Consider the following 21,512-nt stretch of genomic DNA (forward strand, 5'->3'; position numbering starts at 1 on the left):
ATTTTTCTTCATTGAATTGTAGCAGCCACTTTTTGTTCCATTCCTGTAGCTTGGTGATGTCTTATTGTATGAAATCCACAGTCAAGGGGCTAAATGGGGGTTGCTGTACACTGATTATTTGATGGGGTGAGGGGCTGGTCCTTTACCAGAGTGAGGTGCTTGGCGGCCTCTACCTCCCCTAGCCAGTTCATACTTTCCCTCCTCCTTTCATTCTTTTTTCCTTCTTTCCTTAGGTTAGGGTAGGCGGTGGCTGAGTGGTTAGCATGTGGGCCCTGCATTCACTGTGCCATGGACAACATTGGTTTGAATCCACCTGCTACCACCTGGGATTTTTCAGTCACTGCCGAGTGGCCTAAAACTACCCACATGCTATCCTGAAGACCACCCATCAACCTGGACTCTAGAAGAAACCGTCCAAGGGAATCAAGAATGAGTTCTGGGGGTCAGCATGAGCCAAGTGTAAATGGCGCCACTGTAAAAATTGCCTGCGCCATGATGGGCTTGGACTGACCACCAGGCCCTTGAAGAAAGCCTACTTGCGCTATAGGCGAAGTTTAAAAAAAAAAGAAAAAAAAAAGGGATTATTTATTTCTTTCATTAATTTTTTTACAACAAGGGAGACAGCTCAAGGAAATGAAACAATAAAGCAACAAAAAAGCCTGCTATAAGAAAAGTTAACTTGTAATAGCATGGTGCCCCCTGGAACTCATTCTTAATACACTTATACGGTTTCTTTTAGCGTTCGGGCTGATGGATGGTCTTCTGGACAGCAAGTGGGTAGTCTTAGACCACTCGGCGGTGACTGAAATATCCCAGGTGGTGGCGGGGGATTTGAACCAATGTCGTCCATGGCGTGGTGAAAGCTTTGCCTGCACGCTAACCACTCAGCCACCGCAATCTGGAAGTGTTGTTAGATTTCTGCCATAAAGAACTGACTGACTGAATTTTGGACCATCTATATATAGTTCCACAGCCGTCTAAGGGTTAATTTAGTTAGTTAGTTTAGCTAGCATGTCTTAAGCACCCTAGTCTACACCAAAGCCTTATTTCTGTATAATGATATCTAGGCAAGTTTTAGGAGGGTGAGTGATCAATAACTGCATCTGCCTCCATCAAGGGTTGGTTTGATCATTTTAGAAAGCAGGCAGACATCCATAACATCAGGAGCACAGGTGAGTGGACCACTTCTTCAAGCACATGAGAAGTCTACGTACTTGAGATAAATGTTTTTTTTTCAATAACCTGCCTGGAAATTAAACCCTAGTCCCCAAGATACAAGATTAACCCTAGTCCCCAAGATGCAAGATAAACCCTAGTCCCCAAGATGCAAGATTAACCCTAGTCCCCAAGATGCAAGATTAACCCTAGTCCCCAAGATGCAAGATTAACCCTAGTCCCCAAGATGCAAGATTAACCCTAGTCCCCAAGATGCAAGATTAACCCTAGTCCCCAAGATGCAAGATGAACCCTAGTCCCCAAGATGCAAGATAAACCCTAGTCCCCAAGATGCAAGATAAACCCTAGTCCCCAAGATGCAAGATTAACCCTAGTCCCCAAGATGCAAGATAAACCCTAGTCCCCAAGATACAAGATTGACTCTCTAGCGTCATGCCAAAGGGTGCTCCATGGCTTAAGGCTTTTCGAGTTCTTATTTGCATCTCGTGTCATTTACATTTGCATTAGATGTCTTTCCTTATCACAGTTAGTTGAATTTCTTTGTGCTTGATTATTTTAAGTTACTCCTTTTCACATTTCCAGGGATGATGAAGCCAAACCCCCTTCGAGTGACACGAGGCATCCGTTTCCTGGCCCATCAGGGAAAAACTACAACAGAGGGAAGGATGTCCAATGCTCGTCACCTCTGCTTTAGCTGGATCTGCATCAGGACAGCATCAGGACTGGCATCAACAGGAGCATCACACTGTCATCACTTTTGGAGCCACCACCACCATGTTCTACAGCAATTGCCCAAACACACAAACACACACACATTCATTTATGGACTGTATTGTAAATCCTGTGCTCTTGGGCTCAGTGGTAAATATATGACATTGTTCTTATCAGAGAGAGAGAGAGAGTTGAAAAGAGAGAGAAAGAGCAAGTGAGGGGGAGAAGGGGCTATCTTGATGCTACAGAATTGCTCTGAATATTTACTAATCTATGTTTGCTTTCCCATTCATCGCGTCCACACCCTGCTGCTGCACACTGCCCACCCTGACCAGACCCCAACCCGCCCACCACCCTAGCGCCTGCCACCATGCCACCCGTTGATGTATACAGTGAGTCCGCCAGCCATGGCTCTATTTTTTTATTTTTTATTTTTTACAACAAAGGAGACGGCTCAAGGGCAACAAAAAAAGTGTAGAAAAAAACCCCGCTCCCACAACAGACAAAAGTAAAAAGTGGCCAAAATAGAGGTCAATTTGTCTCTGGGGCGAGGCTTGCATTTTCTTTTTAACACTCGTCCCTTAGCATTGGTAGGTTTTCTTGATGGAGCCCGATGGTTGGCCCAAGCCTTTCAGTGGCGCCATTCTTGCTTGTCTCCTGCTGTCCCTTGAAGCTCCATTTGATTTTCTTGGGAGGTTGTTGCTAAAGTCTGGGTTGATAATGGTCATCAGGGAAACTTTAAAGTAATTATGCCGAAAAGTGCAACATAGATGCTTTTACACTTGCATGTTAAATATTCACCATTGTTATGTCTTTCTTTACCACAGCCCAGCGTTACGAAGACACTGCCACTCAGAACTTCAAGGACCTAAGCGAAATACCTCTGGCTAACAACGTCACAAATCCCCTGCAGATTGTTGCTGGGCCCTTGGGCTTTGGGAATGCAGTGCAGCTAGATATGAACCAAGAGCAGGCTAGTAGTAGTAGTAGTAGTAGTGTTAGTGGTGGTGTATACTTGCATTTTATATTATTCCTCAAGCCTCATCTTTCTCCTCTTTGATTTTCCTTCCCGCTCATACCTTCCCTCCCTCCCTCACAGTGCCTCAGCATCGTAGACACAGAGGAGACAAAGAGTGGCTTGTATGACCCGGCCAGTGCCACGGCAGGTTTCAGTGTCAGCTTGTGGATGAAGGCGTTCTACACAGAGGAGAAGTTCCTCAACACACGTCTATCCCAGAACTACCCTCGAGAGTACATCATCTCCACAGGTAACTCCTTAACAGTGTGTTTGAAGGAATTAATGAATGATGTTTTTTTTTTTTTATTGCTTTGATCACAACATTAAGAGAGAGAGAGAGGCCATGACCCACACAGGTAGCTCTCTCTCTAAGTCTTTAATGTACTATTTGTCATATATACAAATGAATTTATCCAGTGTCATGATAAACTGATATATTGGCACCAGGTTAAAAGAAAAATGGTTAGGATTGAAATTACCCAAAATACATCACTTTATTTTACTGCTTTACATTATTTTTCTGTCTGGGGGCATAGCTGAGGTTGCAAGTTGTTCATACACAGCTTAAGAGGCGAGTGATTTGGTAGCGAATCTTGTGACTTCATGGCAACGTTATGAAACCTTCAACCCCTCACTTAACTGTTTCTTCAGCTACAATCTCCCTGCAACATACATGCGGTCTCCTTTTTAATATGATTTCCTCCCTGTAATACTTTATCAATATCATTAGATCTCACTAGCCACACAACTCTTTCAACACCTACTTCATTCTGTCCTTTCACCATATACAATACCCCAAGTGATCAGTCTCCCATCTTGTAACCCAACAGGAGGAGATACAGTTGGGCACCCTGGTGTGGCCATCTACCAACATGGGGTCTTCCTGCATGGAGTAGTTAGCACTGGGACGGAGTACTGGGAGGCTAGCGTGCCAGGAGCCGTGCCTCATGATAAGTGGACGAATGTGGGCCTGAGATGGGCGGCTTCAATTGGAGTGGAGGTGAGTTTGGCAATATAAAATGGTTAACCCGTCCGCTGTTTTGCAAAAAGAGCGTAGAAAAAAAAGCCCGCTACTCACCGCTCCCATAATAGACAAAAGTAAATAGTGGCCAAAAGGGAGGTCAATTTCGGGTGGAGTATTTGGAGTGAGATATCTGGATTGGCACGGATTTCGCTCTCACTAGTAATAGCCTGGTAACACATACTCCCAGGTCTTTTTCTGTCTCTGTGGTGGAGAGTGGAGTGTTTCCCATGTGGTATAGGTATGCTGGATATCTCCTCCCAAGGTGCATGACTTTACATTTTTCTTCATTGCATTGTAGCAGCCACTTTTTGTTCCATTCCTGTAGCTTGGTGATGTCTTCTTGTAGGGAATTCGCAGTCAAGGGGTTAAGCGGATATGTTGAGGGTGTGAAATATTAGAGCTTTAGGTCGAGGTGGAAGTGTTCTTATGGCTTTGGCTGTGTGTCTTTGAAAGGGTCTCAGACTTTTGGTGGTGAAACGGTTTAACTGTACTAGAGCTGTTTGTTCTGAGATGGAGACAGAGACAGGGGACATGGTTTGGGAAGAGAGAAACCTACCAATAGAAGGAAGAGCTTGGACATGTAGGTGTGGAAAATATGGAGGAATCTGACAAGTTGGGGAGAGATAGAGGCATTTAGCTAGGAAGAAAACTGATGAACTGCGATCCATATTCCATTCATTTCCTCTCTTCACTCCTACTCTTTTCCTTTCTCTATTTTATTTTGCTTCTCCTTGGCTCCTTCATCACCTGCCGCTTCCCTTCCTTCCTCAGCTATTGATCAACAGCGGCATCCAGGGCCACACCAAGTACCCAGTCAGTGTGGAGGCCTCCAGTGACCCTGTTGTGTTGGAGACCACTATCGGGTGTCGTAGGAACCCTGACCCTGCAGCTACGGTGAGAGAGAGAGAGAGAGAGATTTACATAGATTTACATAGAAAATCAGACCACACAGACCCCATGGTCCAGACTTGGTGGTCTGTCCTTAAACCTAAGTGATTTTACATTAATCAGAAGACTCCAAAACGTTGCATTTCTACTCTAGTTGATATTAAGTTGAAGGAAGTGACGGTCGAGCTTATTTTTGAAGGAGTCAATCGTGTTACACTGGACCACTGATGGTGGAAGCTTATTCCATTCTACTTTTCTAGCGTTGGTGAAGAAAAATTTGGTGCAATCTGAATTTACTTGTCTACATCTGAGTTTCGCCATTGTTCCTCGTCGCAGACTGTCATCGATCATAAACAATGTTGATCTGTCTACATTCGTGAAACCATTAAGTATTTTAAAACATTCGATCAATTTTCCTCGGAGCGACGTTTCTCAAGAGAGAACATGTTAAGGAGAAAGCCTTTCTTCGTAGGATTTGTTAGGAAGGATCATTTTCGTTGCTTGACGCTGAACACCTTCTAATTTAGCAATATCCTTTGCATGGTGGGGGACCAAAACTGTACCGCATATTCCAAGTGGGGTCTGACTAAACTGTTGTAGGCGGAGTATTACATCTTTATTCTTGAATACAAAGTTTCTTTTAATGAAGCCCAACATTCTGTTCGCTTTATTTGCTGCATCGATGCATTGCTGTGAGAATTTGAGGTTTGACGCGATTTTGACCCCCAAGTCTTTGACGCATTGAACGCTTTTGAGTTTAACGCCGCGCATTTTGTATTCGAACTTCTTATTCCTCGTTCCAACTTGAAGGACCTGGCACTTGTCCTTGTCCTTGAGAGAGAGAGAGAGAGAGATTAACACATACTAAATATTTAACCCGGTCTGCCCTTTACTCACCAGATCCGCTACGACGGTTATTCAACTGTTAAGCTGGATGAGTACAGCACATGGGACCACTACTTGGAGGGGAACAACTCCATATACTTCCTGGGAGGCTATGGTGGGTGTTACTGTTTGTGGTATGGTGATGGTGGATGGTTGATGAAATAAGCAAGTTGGACCATGGAGTGAAGGGGTCAGTTGGAATAGCATGCAGTGTAAGGGATAAGAAAGAAAGCTGTCGGACTGGGGTATCACATGGAGAGGTTTGTGTATGAGTGAATGAAAGGCCTGGTGGGTTAATGCGTAAGGGTGATAGCCGAAAGGATGTGACGTGTGAGGGTGCGTGAATGGACGGATTGAAGAGAGTGGCGAGTGTGTAATTAATACGGATAAATAGAAATTAGGGAGGAATAAGTAGTTTTAAGTATTTCCAGGAGCCGTTACCGCACAGAACAGCTCCTGGCAACACTTATATTTACTTATAATACTTGAAACTACTTATTCCTCCCTAATTTCTATTTATCCGTACTTAGCAATTAGATACTGGCAGTACAAGTGGAGGCGTTGGCGGGGGAGTGTGTGGGAGGGCTGTTGTGAGCAAGGAGGAGGATGTGCATGTCTGTATTAATGAGGACCAAGAACATGCTAGCAAGTAAGCCTCCGTTGTGACCCGGCGCTGCCCCACTACCACTTCTATTCCCTGCCGTTTTATTTCAAAGAGAGAAGTTTCCATGTGAGCAAGTTTTATAATTGGTGTCAGTCAGTGATGTTCTCCTGGTGATAGCTTGGTGTTGTCTTCTCATAGGAAATCCGCACTCAAGGGGTTAACACTGGCACTCCATGGAAAACATATATTAACTACCTAACTATCTAAAGACTCAAGGACACACCAACTATCCATTTAAACTATCTAACTATCTAAAGGCCCAAGGGAACAACTACCCAATAAATACCAATAAGAGGAGGAGGAGGAGGAGTAAGAGAAAAAATTAACACATACTAAATATTTAACCCAGTCTGCCCTTTACTCCAATGAAAAAGTATGTAGTGGTTGAGAGGCAGTCTGGTGGAATGGCAAGTTTCGGGAATACATGAGACACAGGGAGGCAGGTATGACTTATGTATTAAAGGAGTGCATGAACATGGCAAACTGAAGGCTCCTGCTGTGGTCATTCCCTCTTTAGCAGAAACAAGAAACAAGTGCTATAGATAGATTAAAAAAAACCCACTCATTAATGAAATCGCCACTTACCTGTTTTTCTTCATCTGTTTCAACGTTATTCACTGTTTTGGTTACTACACTCTTTTATCCCAACAGTTGGTGAACCCTCGTACTTCACGCCGGAGGTCTTCTCAAGGCTTCTACAGGACACGGACTTGAGTGACCCTGAGCAGCGAGAGGTGGCAGCAGACGTATTGACAGCCTTCCTTCTGGACGCTGAGGGGACAAGTGAGAATGAAGAGATGGTTGAGGAGGTGGCAGCAGGAGGAAATGCAAGCAGTAACAGCAACAACACTGCCAACACCACTGCTAATGATAGTGGTGAGTGAGTGAGTTAGCGTCAGAGCATAGTGTTGACTGGTTTCTAAAGCATAACTATCGCCAAGAAACATTAGCAATTAACTATTTTAAAGATAACTACAAATTAGTCTCGTTATTGGGGCCCAGGAGACGGTTTTTGGTTGGAAATCAGTAGAGGCTGAGTGCAACAATTTGGTGGTTAGTGTGTGTGCTTACGAATGTGCGTGGGTGCGTGGGTATGTCTTATCCACTCAAGGCAGCTCTTCCTCACTCTTATTCACTCTAACTTCCACATTAGTCACTTGTATGGTGCCTAGTCCAATGCCCTCTCCATTTCCAAGCACACACGTTCCACTTATCCATCTCTCCCTTGTAACATGTCTGTCGCCACTTGGTAGATGCTCCAGAAATAAGTGAATAATTTTGTCGGAGGAAAGAAGGGAGGGAGAGAGAGAGAGGTAGATTCCTAGGTAAAGAGATAATGAGAGAGGAGGAGAGAGAGAGAGAGAGAGAGAGAGAGAGAGAGAGAGAGAGAGAGAGAGAGAGAGAGAGAGAGAGAGAGAGAGAGAGAGAGAGAGAGAGAGAGAGAGAGAGAGAGAGAGAGAGAGAGAGAGAGAGAGAGAGAGAGAGAGAGAGGAGAGAGAGAGAGAGAGAGAGAGAGAGAGAGAGAGAGAGAGAGAGAGAGAGAGAGAGAGAGAGAGAGAGAGAGAGAGAGAGAGAGAGAGAGAGAGACCTTAACTACCCTATGTATCTCTTTATGTTGTGTGTGTGTGTGTGTGTGTGTGTGTGTGTGTGTGTGCTCATGTGTATGTCCCTTCCAATACAGATGCAGCTGAAACCAAGGAGTTTCAGGACATGGCAAAGTTGGTACTCAAACTCAGTGACCCGAGTGGCCTCCGTGCCATTCAGACAGAGGAGCAAACCCGTAGATCTCTGGTAAGTGCATCAAGTCGCCTCTCCACCTGAAATTGACCTCTCTTTTGGCCACTCTTTTCTTTTCACTTTTATGGGAGCAACGTTTAGTGGGCTTTTTTTTCTGCACTCTTTTTGTTGCCCTTGAGTTGCTTCCTGTACTGTAGAAAAAAAAGAAGAAAAAAGCACTCACTGATGTTTGCAATCACTTATATGCTCACTTGAATCGTGTCACTTATGAATGATTGTCACTTTATATTTTCAGTTTATATTTTTTCAGTTCAGTTCAGTATTTCAGTTTATATTTTCAGTATATTTTCAGTAGTTAATAGATTTCTGACTTGTTATGAATCCCTCACTTGATGTTAAATTAGTCAGTGTGATCTGTTCGTAGTTTCATGTACGTTGTTGTATTTCAGTCTGACCCCACATGACCTCAGTAGCTTCCCATTAACCCGTCTGCTGCAGTTGTCATGGATTTGGCTTTCACTGGTAGCCTGGTAACATATCGTCCCAGGTCTTTCTCTGCCTCTGTGGTGGATAGTGGAGTGTTTCCCATGTGGTATTGGTATGCTGGATATCCCCTCCCAAGGTGCATGACTTTACATTTTTCTCCATTGAATTGTAGCAGCCACTTTTTGTTCCATTCCTGTAGCTTGGTGAGGTCTTCTTGTAGGAAATCCTCAGTCAAGGGCTAACCCACTCGCCAGCACATTCATCTGCCCTCACTGATGCACTATAACATCTCCATTCATTCCCACAGAACATACTCTCGGCTGCTTGCACGTTAATAAAACACAAACGAATGGAGGAGTGGAAGAAGTTTGCTGCACAGGAGGATGGCAGGACCCTCATGGAATTTGTGAGGCACCTGGAGCAGTTTACTTTGGCCAGCGCCCTCGCCCATGCTCGCAGCGATTCCCCGACCTCTCCCATTGCTGCCACCTTGGACTGTGTCAGTGAGTGTAGATATTTGGTCTTCCGTTGCATAGAGGATTTGTTTGTGTTATCATTGTTATTTATGGATGTTTTGGTCACCTGTATCTTCAGCTTCAGGCTTAATGTGCAACTATTTTGGGGATGTAACCATGTTGAATAGCAAGTTTTCTATACTACTACTACTATCACTAATACTACTACACATTCTCCTCCTCCTACTACTACTACCACTACAACTTACTATCATTTCCATGACAGATATTTCAGCTATTCACCCGCCAAGACCATTGCAACACATCTACTTACTTTGCTCTGTCCTCTCTCTCTCTCCTTCAGATGTACAATTGGATACCCAGAAGGTGGACCAATTCCGGGAGCCCAGCCAAGATCTATTCACACCCATGTATAAGGGCAACGCTCGCCTCCTAGAAGAATGGGACTACAGGATTGACCGAGTGGAAGGTAGTACTCTATGTTCATGTCCCAGGTAGAGATAGATGGTTATAATGTTTGATAGTTTTTTTCACAGCCCCTCCTTCCTCCTCCTTTTCCCCATTACACACACAACTCCATGCTTTTACAGTCCCACGAGATCTATTCACGGACCCGCGATGCCAGGACAGGTTTGTGGCGATCGTGTCTCAGGTGTACAAGAATCTTCACAAGCTTCAGGACCATCCACTGCCCCTGAAGGCTGGGTAAGAGTGTGTGTGCGTGTGTCTTGGTGATGGTGGTGGTAGTAATGGTGGTTCAGGAGAGTATAGTAAATGTTGTGGCTGTTTCTAGTGGCTGTAGTGGTTGTTGTAGCAGTAGTAATAGTTGTTAATGTAGCAGTAGTAGTTGTTGTTCTTGTATATTGTATTGTAACTACTACTACTACTGTTCGTGTGTGTGTGTGTGTGTGTGTGTGTGTGTGTGTGTGTGTGTGTGTGCACTTAAATTTGAATATATGCCTATGTTTTAGTAAATTTATTCCATTTTTTCACTCTCATTTCTCCTCTCTACAGACGCCTAAACACAAAAGTCGATAACTTCATAGACTCCCGTATTATCAGTCTGAAAGTTGGCGCTACTCAGGTTCGGAAGCGCTCAGGTACAGTTGACCCAGAAACGCCCCCCTGCAAACCCAGCCCACTCAAGTCAAAGATGAAGCCACGCCTGACACACGAGACTAACTTGAAGCCCCTGCGACGCCTCCTCTTCCATGCCAACCTGACCAATACAGAGGTGAGCATGGGGTTAGGGCTAGGTGGGAAACGCTGAATCGCATCACAGAGTCCACTTTAACCCGTCCACTGCAATTGGCACAGATTTTACCTTCACTGGTGGCCTGGTAACATAATACTCCCAGGTCATTCTCTGCCTCTGTGGTTGATAGTGGAGTGTTTCCATTGTAGTATTGGATTGCTGGATATCCCCTCCCAAGGTGCAGGACTTTACATTTTTCTTCATTGAGTTGTAGCAGCCACTTTTTGTTCCATTCCTGTAGCTTAATTTGGTGATGTCTTCTTGTAGGAAATCTGCAGTCAAGATGTTAAAAGGGGTCAAGGGCAGAGGAGAGCAGTGTTTGGAGGATGAGTCTGATTGGGGAAGAGGGAAAGGAATGCAAAGTACACCGATTGGACGAGATGTTCATTTGGTGTGGAGGAAAAAACTGGGTATTATTGACCTCAAGGTTGTGGAGTGGCTGAGATGAGATGGAATAGTGTGTGGATGACAGGAAGTGGTTGTTAAAATATGTAGTGGTTGTTTTATATGTCACAAATATAATATGTGATGAATAAGAATGAAAATATATAAAGAGTATCCATACATTTTTACCTTTCCAATATTACTACTACTACTACTACTACTTCAACTACCACTACCACTACTACTACTACTACTACTACTACTACTACTACTACTACTACTACTACTTCAACTACCACCACTACTACTACTACTACTACTACTACTACTACTACTACTACTACTTCAACTACTTCAACTACCACTACCACTAACACTACTACCACTACTATAACCACTTGCACTCCATTCCTCCCCACACAGCTGGAGGGGAGGAGGTGTGTGTGGTTCAACCCTGAGGAGGGGGATAATGGGGCGTGGCAGGGGGAGGGCTGTCGGGTGTGGCAAGTCGGAGAGGACTTCACCAAATGCATGTGTCGGCAAGAGGGCATGTACGCTGTGATTGGGCAGATGGTGGAGAACAAGGCAAGTATTTGAAGTGTGATGTACAGGAAATGATTTATGCTGGCAGGGTCCTTACTTTCTGCCTCCTTGTCTTGATTGTCCAAACTTTGCTTTATATTAATTTTAAGATTTTTGATGATCTCCCTGTCCAAGTCATTTCACTATTCATTACATCTATAAGGGAAACTATTTTTTGATATCTTCTAAGCACCTTAATTGTTTGTCATCAGTTTTTTTCATGTCCTTTTCTTGTTATCGCATGCAAACAGGTTATCTCTCAATTATGTCTACTTCTGTCATTACCCTGAACGCTGCAATCATTTGAACTCTCTCTTCTTTCTTCCAAGGATGACATTTGAGTTTCTACACATGGCTCTATAGTTATGTCGTGTCTATAGCTTCCTGCAGCATCTTACAATCCTCTTCATGAGTGCCCATTAGTGGTAGAGCATTCTATTTATTCTTTGTGTGTGCACATGGGTGGAGGTGGGGGTGGGGCAGCATCTTGAACCATGGACTCACACCCTTGTTTTGTTATGCAGGTCGTGCCAGCTGACCCTCAGTGGTTGGTGATCATACGCTATCTATTGTATGGTGTGTCTGCCGTCTGCCTCCTCGTCTTCATCCTGGTGGTGGCCTTTACTGGGTGAGTGCTTCAGGGAGGGTAATTCAGTAATTTTTGTTTATATGTTTATTTTTTTACATGCATCTTCGTAGTGTATTCCATCACAATTTCTTGTTATCTAATTTTACTTTAATCTGAAGGGAATGTTTCTTCATGTTGATCTTTTCCATTATGCATGAAATTGATATCCTTCACCCTCTTCTTTTTGCTTGTGTTCCTTATCCTCTCAGCACAGCCTTTTTTTCTTTATTTACTCCTCCTTGCTTCATCTAACATTCCACTTACTCACATCCTAACTCCTTTATTCACCTGATCAACTACATTCTCATTTTAATTGCTAACCCCCTTCTCAACACCATAACACAGCATTTTTTTTATTTTATTACTTTCTCCTCCACGCTTCATCCAACCTTCCACTTACGCTTTTCCAAATTCCATTCTTCACCTGATCAACTATATTCTTATTTTGCTAATCCCCTTCTCAACTACATAGCACAGCCTTTTTTTTTTACTTTCTCCTCCACACTTCATTCAACCTTCCACTTATGCTGTTCCAAATTTCATTCTTCACCTGATCAACTACATTCTCATATTGCTAATCCCCTTCTCAACATTTTTTTTCTTTACTTACTTTTCCATAGTTCATCTAACCTTCCACTTACGCTCTTCCAAATTCCATTCTTCATCTTATCAACTACATTCTCATTTTGCTAATCCCATTATCAACTACATATCTCTTTTGTACCTCTTACTTCTGTCACCTTTATTTTGCCTCCTTATGTCCTCTCTCCCTCCCTTCCTAACCTGTCTTCTTGCTGGCAGGGACCTGAAGGAGCAGTTCCACCTGATGGGTCTGTGTCTGGCGGCATGTCTTCTTGGTGGCAGCATCTTCATGGTGGTGAGTGACATGGAGGACATAAGGACAGACCGCCACTCCTGCGCAGCCATCGGTACTCTCCTCCATGCCTGCTACCTTGGGGCAGGGGCGTGGATAGCCATGATTGGCCATGCCTCCTTTAAGTGCGTCACTGTAGGTCAGTAGTTTTCTTCATTACTTAACCTTTTTTTACCAAGTGTCTCACCAAACTGGAATTATGTAACTCGAGGCTGCAGGCGACAGAATGCTTATGTCCGACCTTACATATATTTCTGTATGGGGACCTCCTATATGATCTACTCTATTTTGCACTTCATCACATTATTGTATTTAATTAGTTTGCATGGGGCAGTTCATTAGGATGTCACTAATGCAAGAACAGCTCTTACACAGAGCAAACATATTAAGAATGCAAAAATTTAAAATCCTTTCTTGAGTGCTGATTTGTGAGCATTAAAAGATATAGAATTGTATCCATTCCTTAAAATAATGAAACTCATCCCATCGTCTGGTAGGCATTGTTGGCGGCAGGATGAAGCAGTATGGATACCTGGCCGCAGGGGTGACGCTCGTGTCAGTGGGCTGCACGTACACCTTCTTCCTTAATGACCTCGGCAATGACCCGCGCTGCTTCATCTCCTGGTACAACTCCCCCAAGGAAGTGTTCTTTGCGCCCCAGGTTGTCTTCTGTGGCGTGGCTCTCTTCTGCGCCATTGTGGTTGTTGTCAATCTCCACACAGCTGCCTTCAAGTGAGTGGCTGACTGAGAGAGTGAGTGAATGAGTGAGTGAGTGAGTGAGTGAGTGAATGAGTGAGTGAGTGAGTGAGTGAGTGAGTGAGTGAGTGAGTGAGTGAGTGAGTGAATGAATGAGTGAGTGAGAGAGTGTGTGGATTCAGTTACCTAGCAGTTTACAGAATTTCAGTCATGCTCATATTATCCTGTCACCATATCCTTATTTGTACAGGTTATCTTTAAACTCATGATTGCTCCTCACTAGAACTACCTCTAGATTCCACCTGCTTCCCTTGTCAATTGATCTATTCGAGAAACTGAATTTCTTTACATTTTCTGACATCTGTGCTTTTCAACATACATGAGAAAATCTTGCACTGACCTTTTCATATCCCTTCGTTCCTTTATACATTGAAATTAAGTAACCTCTTTACATTTTTCTTTCATTGGCGCAGCGATTAGTGGACTTTTTTTTTCCCCCATTTTTTTTTGTCGCCCTTGAGCTGCTTCCTTTCCTGTAAAAAAAATAAAAAAATAAAAAAAATAAAACTGTGCTGGTGTTAGAAGGTTTAGTTTTTTCAGTCTCATGTAGTTATCTTATAGCTACTCTGCATCCTCCCTAACTTTCGTGTGTATATGTATGTGTGTGTGTGTTTTGTACATCTTCAACTGTAACACCCACCACCTGCAGGAACAAGCCTACACTGGATGATTACCGCTCGTTCAGCCGCGGAGCCTCCCTGCTCATCGTGTACTTCAGCCTCACCTGGAGCCTGGCTATCGTCACCTACCTGCACCTGGACCTCTATATCAACTTCTACCCAGTGTTCCAGATCCTCAATGCCCTAAGTGTGAGATACTGAGTGATGGGTTCAGTGGATATACGGACCAACTTCTGATGAAATGATTATTATTGGGCTTCCATTTTACCAATTATGTATAACGGTGTTCACTTATAACATGCACGTCACTACAGGCCGGAAGAGTAAATGGCAGAGAGTTATTTTTGTCATGTCCTAACTTTTATCTTATTTAGTGTTATGATAGATTTTGCATAGTCTAATCCTGTGTTCGAATTCTGATAAATCTTTAATCTCATCCCTCTGTGTCGTTGTGGTGTGGCATTGATGGCATTTTTTAGGGCGTGGTGCTGCTCCTGTGTTTGGGCGTGTGCTCCTCGCGATTCAGGATGGTGTTTACGGGACAGGCCAAACTCAGGGTACGTATGAATAACCCAATTGAAATACAAATGAGAATATACTTATAACAGCAATAATTTAGAAATGAATATGAATACATCCAAATACGAATACTGAATATAAATGCTCCATCCCTGACCATCACTCTCTTTATGCTCTCTCCTCACATTCCTTCTTTTATTTTTATTTTTGTTACGGCAAAGGAGACAGCTCAAGGGCAACAAAAAGTGGAGGGAAAAAAAAAAAAAAAGCCCGCTACTCACCGCTCTGAGCCCTAACGCCCTTCACCCCTAACACCCTCACTTTTACCGCCACAGAGGGAGAAGCTGCTTCAGTACATGAGGCGCAATGATGAGGGGGTGCAGCAGAACAAGGTCCTCCTCTCCCCTTCCGTCGCCCCTTCCCCCCGCCCATCTGGCCGACCACGCTCCGTCACTCCAGCCGCCCTCTCCCCTTCCCGCCCTCCGTCCTCCAATCTTGAAGTTCCGGTAATTGCAAATTGGATAAAAACTTCTGTCTGTGCTTATATCTATTTCACTGGGGGATGGTTTTATCAAATGTTCTATCATCTCTTTTTCCATACTCCTGATCATCTTTCCCTTGACCACAGGATGCCCGCCCCAGATCTGGCTTCTCCTTCAAGTAGATGGTCATCGTTCCCCTTTCTCCTCTTCAGTCCATAGGTGAGTGTAGCATCATCTGTCCCTTTCTCCTTGCTCTATTCAGTTTTAGCTTGCCTTGTGCTATCTCTCAATTTTTATTCTTCAGAGTAATTCAATCTTCACAAAAGAGTAGAGATGCTATAAAAGAGTAATTATATCTTGTTTCAGAGCTAAGGCTGTAGAGCAACTGTGGCAACATGGAGTGAAAAGAGATGGGGACGTAGATGCACTTATGATGTTGTAGTTTGTGTGGTAAATTTAAACACTGTGTTTGTAAGAATTGTGTAAGTCAACCCTTCCCCAGTTAACCCGTCTGCTGCGATTGGCACGGATTTTGCCTTCACTGGTAGCCTGGTAACATACACTCCCAGGTCTTTCTCTGCCTCTGTGGTGGATAGTAGAGTGTTTCCCATGTGGTATTGGTATGCTAGATATCCCCTCCCAAGGTGCATGACTTTACATTTTTCTTCATTGAATTGTAGCAGCCACTTTTTGTTCCATTCCTGTAGCTTGGTGATGTCTTCTTGTAGGAAATCCACAGTCAAGGGGTTAAATTAAGGTGGTGAATACATTTATAGATGGTAGTGTGTAGTCTTTTGATGCTTGTGCAAACATTGTGATATAAACATACATGCACATGTCACACATACAGGAGGTCGCTGTTTGTGGATTTGCCGGCAATATGCACACAGGGTCCTGTGGGAGGTGACTTTTGAGACATTTTTATTTTTTATTTTTTTTATTTAACCAGGCAGCGGCAACGGGCCAAATTTTTGGCTTTACCATGTACCAGCGACGGGCCAAATTTTTGCCATGATATAAACCCCCCAAAATAGATGATGCATAAACTGATCACAAATGTGTTGATATATATTATGATATGGTTTATGTGAGCGATGATTTTTTCTCATTATTCTCGCTTAGAGCTACTGGGTCAAACATAACCCCATACAAAGAGGCTCAAAGTTCCATGTTGTATGTGTAACTATTCCTGCATCACCCTGTAGGTTTTAAAGTTCCCTCATAGAGTAGTGGTGTGTTACTTTAGAAAGCTGTGTTCTGCTGTAGTACTTTGTGTTGTATAAAATATAAATGTAGTGAGTTTATCTTTGGCCTAATGGTGTTCCTTTTTGACGTAGTGGGTTTCCTCCTTGCCTCTCTGTATATTTATGCTTCTTAGTGTTACTTTTTAATCCATCTGCTGCAATTGGCACGGATTTCGCCTTCACTGGTAGCCTGGTAACATATACTCTCAGGTCTTTCGCTGCCTCTGTGGTGGATAGTGGAGTGTTTACCATGTGGTATTAGTATGTTGGATATCCCCTCCTAAGGTGCAGGACTTTACATTTTTCTTCATTGAATTGTAGCAGCCACTTTTTGTTCCATTCCTGTAGCTTGGTGATGTCTTCTTGTAGTCAAGGGGTTGATAGTGAATGTTTTTGTAGTTACTCTGAATTAGCAAATCTTCATTTAACACTATATCAGTTTTTTCCTGTATTCTCTGAAGATTTCTTATGTCACTGTAGACTAACATTTGTTCTCGTAGGCTGCCGGATGTTTGCCTCAATAATAACTATGAAAGCCTGAATTTGTTTTATACATTCCTCCTTCTCTTACAGACTACATCAGTGTTGCTTAAAGAAATCACAGCTACTTGTGTGTGCATTGTGATCTTATTGAATGGGTCATAGTATATTATATATAGTTCTATTCTACCTGCTTGTTCAAAGCCCTCATTATTGGTCATTTCATATCAAAGGTCTTATTGGCTTTGCCCTGGATGTTACGGTCACTACTTAAAGAAACATATAAAAAAATAAAGGTAATGGATAATAATCAATCTCATTTGAAATAGATACACATCACATTTAAGGGTAGTAACCTATTGCTGCTTAAATAGTTGTCTATCTCTGCTGATAATATATGTTCACGTCTCAGAAATAGTTATGAGAGCGATAATTAGCACGTGAACCTGCTATAAGGACAAGTCAAATCTTCCCGGGGCCAGAGTTGCCAATTCGCCGACTTTGCCGCTAGATGTAATATAATCCTTTAGCAATAGTAAATAGATCAGGCAGCATAACAAGAGCTGTCTAATAGCTCATTTTGGTACTTTACATTCCCTAAGATATCAAAGTGTTAATTGTATTGGTTTTCATAGCTACATTTTCTTTATTTCCAATCATTTACTTCTGGAGGTGGATGTAGCGATAATAGATGGGAGACTTAGCAACACCCGCAACACTCGTCCACAGAAAACGACATCGGTGAGTTCAAATGAAGGGAGGCTTAACTTATTTTGCAGGAACCAGACATTTACTCAGATAATAGATAGTTATGGAGAAAGATGGCCAGCACGATAAGGTGTTAGAGTCTTAGGTGACTGTTCTTCAGGTAAGAGAGGCTGGGGTGGCTGTTCTTCAAGTGAGAGAGGTTGGGGTGGCTGTTCTTCAGGTGAGAGTTTGGGGTGTCTGTTCTTCAGGTGAGAGAGGCTGGGGTGGCTGTTTTTCAGGTGAGAGAAGCTGGGGTGGCTGTTCTTCAGGCTGTTCTTGAGGTGAGAGGCTGGGGTGGCTGTTCTCAGGCGAGAGAGGCTGGGGTGGCTGTTCTTCAGGTGAGAGAGGCTGGGGTGGCTGTTCTTCAGGTGAGAGAGGCTGGGGTGGCTGTTCTTCAGGTGAGAGAGGCTGGGGTGGCTGTTCTTCAGGTGAGAGAGGCTGGGGTGGCTGTTCTTCAGGTGAGAGAGGCTGGGGTGGCTGTTCTTCAGGTGAGAGAGGCTGGGGTGGCTGTTCTTCAGGTGAGAGAGGCTGGGGTGGCTGTTCTTCAGGTGAGAGAGGCTGGGGTGGCTGTTCTTCAGGTGAGAGAGGCTGGGGTGGCTGTTCTTCAGGTGAGAGAGGCTGGGGTGGCTGTTCTTCAGTGGTGAGTGGCTGGGGTGGCTGTTCTTCAGGTGAGAGAGGCTGGGGTGGCTGTTCTTCAGGTGAGAGAGGCTGGGGTGGCTGTTCTTCAGGTGAGAGAGGCTGGGGTGGCTGTTCTTCAGGTGAGAGAGGCTGGGGTGGCTGTTCTTCAGGTGAGAGAGGCTGGGGTGGCTGTTCTTCAGGTGAGAGAGGCTGGGGTGGCTGTTCTTCAGGTGAGAGAGGCTGGGGTGGCTGTTCTTCAGGTGAGAGAGGCTGGGGTGGCTGTTCTTCAGGTGAGAGAGGCTGGGGTGGCTGTTCTTCAGGTGAGTGAGGCTGGGGTGGCTGTTCTTCAGGTGAGAGAGGCTGGGGTGGCTGTTCTTCAGGTGAGAGAGGCTGGGGTGGCTGTTCTTCAGGTGAGAGAGGCTGGGGTGGCTGTTCTTCAGGTGAGTGAGGCTGGGGTGGCTGTTCTTCAGGTGAGAGAGGCTGGGCTGGCTGTGCTTCAGGTGAGAGAGGCTGGGGTGACTGTTCTTCAGGTGAGAGAGGCTGGGGTGGCTGTTCTTCAGGTGAGAGGCAAGGGTGGCTGCTGTTCAGGTGAGAGAGGCTGGGGTGGCTGTTCTTCAGGTGAGAGACTGAATTATTAGTGATTTTCGTTAATTTCCTCAACAAGATTTTTTTTTTTCATTATTAGACCGCATAACTGTTTTGGCCACTGCTTGCGAATTCGGGTTTTCTGTTACGGAAGTTGATGAAGATTTCGGCGCTCAAGTAGCAATTGGCCTACACATATTTGACAAGGCTTTCGTAGGCGTTTTGGGCATTTCCACGGGTAGTTAAATAACCCTGGTGGTAGTGTGACCCTTCTTCTGTACCATGAATGTAAAAACTAATGAAAACAGGATATTTCTTCTGAGTCCTGCCTGGTCGTAATGATATCAGTCCCATTTGTTATACTAAAAGGAGATATCGACGTCCATTTTCAGAGAGAGAGAGATAGAGAGAGAGAGAGAATCTTATAAACACAGCTGGTATAGGCCATCTAGTTTGTCCTCACTTGCTCGTTGCAATGGCCGGCCTTGACTATCGGCCGAAATTTATGATATAAACTCCGTGACTTGCGCTGGAGGTTAAAATCGATCTTGTAAACAATAAGAGAAGGGAAACATAGGCTAGGTAGAGAGATAGGGATCGCGTAAGGGGTAGCCTATGATTAATAACTACAAACTACTAACTGCAAACTACTAACTATTAACTACTAACTAACTACAATCTACTAACTACAGTCTATAACTGCAATCTACTAACTACAATATACTAACTATTATCTGCTATTATCTACTAATTATTAACTATTAACTTTTAACTACTAACTATTAACTACAAACTATTAACTACAAACTATTAACTACTAACTACTAAGAACTGATAATGTCTAAAGCTGGAATTTTTAGACGCTTCGGCCTCTCACATCAACTATTTCTAAAGGTTAAAATGAAGATCAGTCGGGTTCTAATGAGTTTTCTTTAGGCTCATGGTATAAAGGAAGGGTCAAACTACCGCCAGAGTCATAAAACTACTCCTGGATATGCTCAGAACTCCAACAAAAGCCCTGTCAAATATGTTTCTTTAGGTTCATGGTACAGAAGAGGGGTCAAACCACCACCAGGGTCATAAAACTACCCCTGGAAATATCCATAACTCCTACGAAAGCCCTGTCAAATATCTGTTTCTTAGGTTCACGGTACAAAAAAAAGGTTCAAACTATCACCAGGGTCATAAAACTACCCCTGGAAATGCCCAGAACTCCTAGTACGAAAGCCCTGTCAAATATATGTTTCTTAGGTTCATGGTACAGAAGAAGGGTCAAACTACCACCAGGATCATAAAACTACCCCTGGAAATGCTCAGAACTCCAACGAAAGCCCTGTCAAATACGTGTACTTGAAGGAAGACATGTTTTAGAATATGATCCTAGTCTTAATTGCACACGCGAAGCAAAAGAGCAACGTCCATGGTGCTGGAAGTTCCCTGCAAGCAGTTTGTCGCGCCTCGGGTCAATTAAAGATGAAATTGTATTTAAACTTTTATGTCTGATCTCTGTGTGACTTATTGCTATTATTTAGCTTGATCTGTCTCTCTTCCTCCTGCTTCCGTTATAAAAAGATACGCTGGTGAACAAAACGACTCTGCTTGGTTCTTATATCTATCTATCTGTCTATCTATCTATCAATTTTTTTTATGCACAGAAGAAGCTGCTGTAAATCAACCGACAGGAACAACCTCGATCTCTTCTGTCCACTCATTCTCTTTATTCTTTCGACAACACACAACCCTTACTAACATACAAGACAGTCCTGCCTGCATCCACCTGTCCCACGGAGGGCCCCGACTCACACCTGCTGTCCCGCCGCGGCCGTCCCTCCCTGAGTCAACATTTACACTCAATCAGATCGGGACCGACTCATCACCATTCATTTACCCTTGCACATGAGCGCCGGAGATCACCCGAACCCGCCCGTCTCAAGAGTGGCTCGGGGATCATCTGTACCCCGCCTTATTAGCCTTCAAGGGGACTCCATTTAAATCTCATCAGCCACCACGCTCACCTTCCCCTCTCGGTCGCAGAGAAAAAAAATGATAATGTATGCAAATGACAGAGTCGGGGTTATAAGAAGTTCATTTTCCTTTAATCACTTGGGAATATACGATTACGAGCAGAAGGAAAAATATGTATAGTGAGATTAAGGTAATGAAGGGCAGGTAAGAATATACTGTCGTGGGATGCAGGGAGATGATTAATTTTAAGAGGTGCCATTATTGCCGCGGAAAAAAAAAAAAATACGTGGACTCTTCTCTGCATTTGAAGACACATTTGCTTTTTATATCGCTGGAGCAGAGATGAGATTGAAAATAAAACTGGATGTGGGTGACTTAATTGACGTCAGCATTTCCATATCCTTTAATTTATTTTTATTTTCTATTATGGCTAAAGCAGGATAAGAAAGCAAAATTAGAATCGCTTTATTGACTCAACTTTTTTTTTTTTATTCAGGAAAGGTCTTAGAAAAAAAACGATTAAGGCTGCTTCATTTTTTTTCTTTTAAACTCAGACGCTTTCCCTTCTTAGATCAACTATTTCCAAAGGTCAAAAAGGAGATCAGTCGGGTTGTAATGAGTCATTGTTTAGGTTCATGGTACAGAGGAAGCGTTAAACTTTTTTATTTTTATTTTTTATTTATATTTTTTTTTTACATGTGGCCTATA

General features: G+C 43.5%; 2 protein-coding genes across 3 annotated transcripts; one reads left to right on the forward strand and one right to left on the reverse strand.

Moving 5' to 3' along the window:
- Window positions 1–841: 841 nt before the first annotated feature.
- Window positions 842–16,951, forward strand: LOC127007020 (uncharacterized). Of its 2 annotated transcripts, XM_050877500.1 has the most exons (22): window positions 842–2,037; window positions 2,223–2,279; window positions 2,715–2,860; window positions 2,987–3,155; window positions 3,736–3,905; window positions 4,701–4,823; window positions 5,718–5,817; window positions 7,018–7,242; window positions 8,048–8,157; window positions 8,897–9,092; window positions 9,409–9,534; window positions 9,656–9,770; window positions 10,080–10,299; window positions 11,128–11,289; window positions 11,811–11,914; window positions 12,716–12,927; window positions 13,286–13,520; window positions 14,194–14,353; window positions 14,644–14,721; window positions 15,019–15,189; window positions 15,312–15,384; window positions 15,532–16,951. In XM_050877500.1, exons 1-21 carry the CDS (start codon window positions 1,761–1,763, stop codon window positions 15,345–15,347), a joined length of 3,192 nt encoding a protein of 1,063 aa, XP_050733457.1. In that variant the 5' UTR covers window positions 842–1,760; the 3' UTR covers window positions 15,348–15,384; window positions 15,532–16,951. The 2 variants fall into 2 exon arrangements, with proteins under 2 accessions (XP_050733457.1, XP_050733458.1); XM_050877501.1 differs by lacking the exon at window positions 842–2,037 and having other exon boundaries at window positions 2,069–2,279.
- Window positions 16,952–17,813: 862 nt separating this feature from the next.
- Window positions 17,814–20,203, reverse strand: LOC127007188 (uncharacterized). Its single transcript, XM_050877902.1, has 2 exons — window positions 20,190–20,203; window positions 17,814–18,834 (listed from the first exon to the last, which is right to left on the reverse strand). Exons 1-2 carry the CDS (start codon window positions 20,201–20,203, stop codon window positions 17,814–17,816), a joined length of 1,035 nt encoding a protein of 344 aa, XP_050733859.1.
- Between the last annotated feature and the right edge of the window lie 1,309 nt (window positions 20,204–21,512).

Source organism: Eriocheir sinensis, chromosome 34 (assembly GCF_024679095.1).
Source record: "Eriocheir sinensis breed Jianghai 21 chromosome 34, ASM2467909v1, whole genome shotgun sequence".
NCBI lineage: Eukaryota > Metazoa > Arthropoda > Malacostraca > Decapoda > Varunidae > Eriocheir > Eriocheir sinensis.

What these genes read in the sequence shown, in the direction of transcription:
- LOC127007020 (XM_050877500.1), top strand. Translation starts at nt 1,761, where the DNA reads ATGATGAAGCCAAACCCCCTTCGAGTGACACGAGGCATCCGTTTCCTG. An exon ending in TGCCACCTTGGACTGTGTCA is followed by an intron (nt 9,093 to 9,408) that starts GTGAGTGTAGAT and finishes TCTCTCCTTCAG; the next exon opens with ATGTACAATTGGATACCCAG. An exon ending in CTGGTGGTGGCCTTTACTGG is followed by an intron (nt 11,915 to 12,715) that starts GTGAGTGCTTCA and finishes TCTTGCTGGCAG; the next exon opens with GGACCTGAAGGAGCAGTTCC.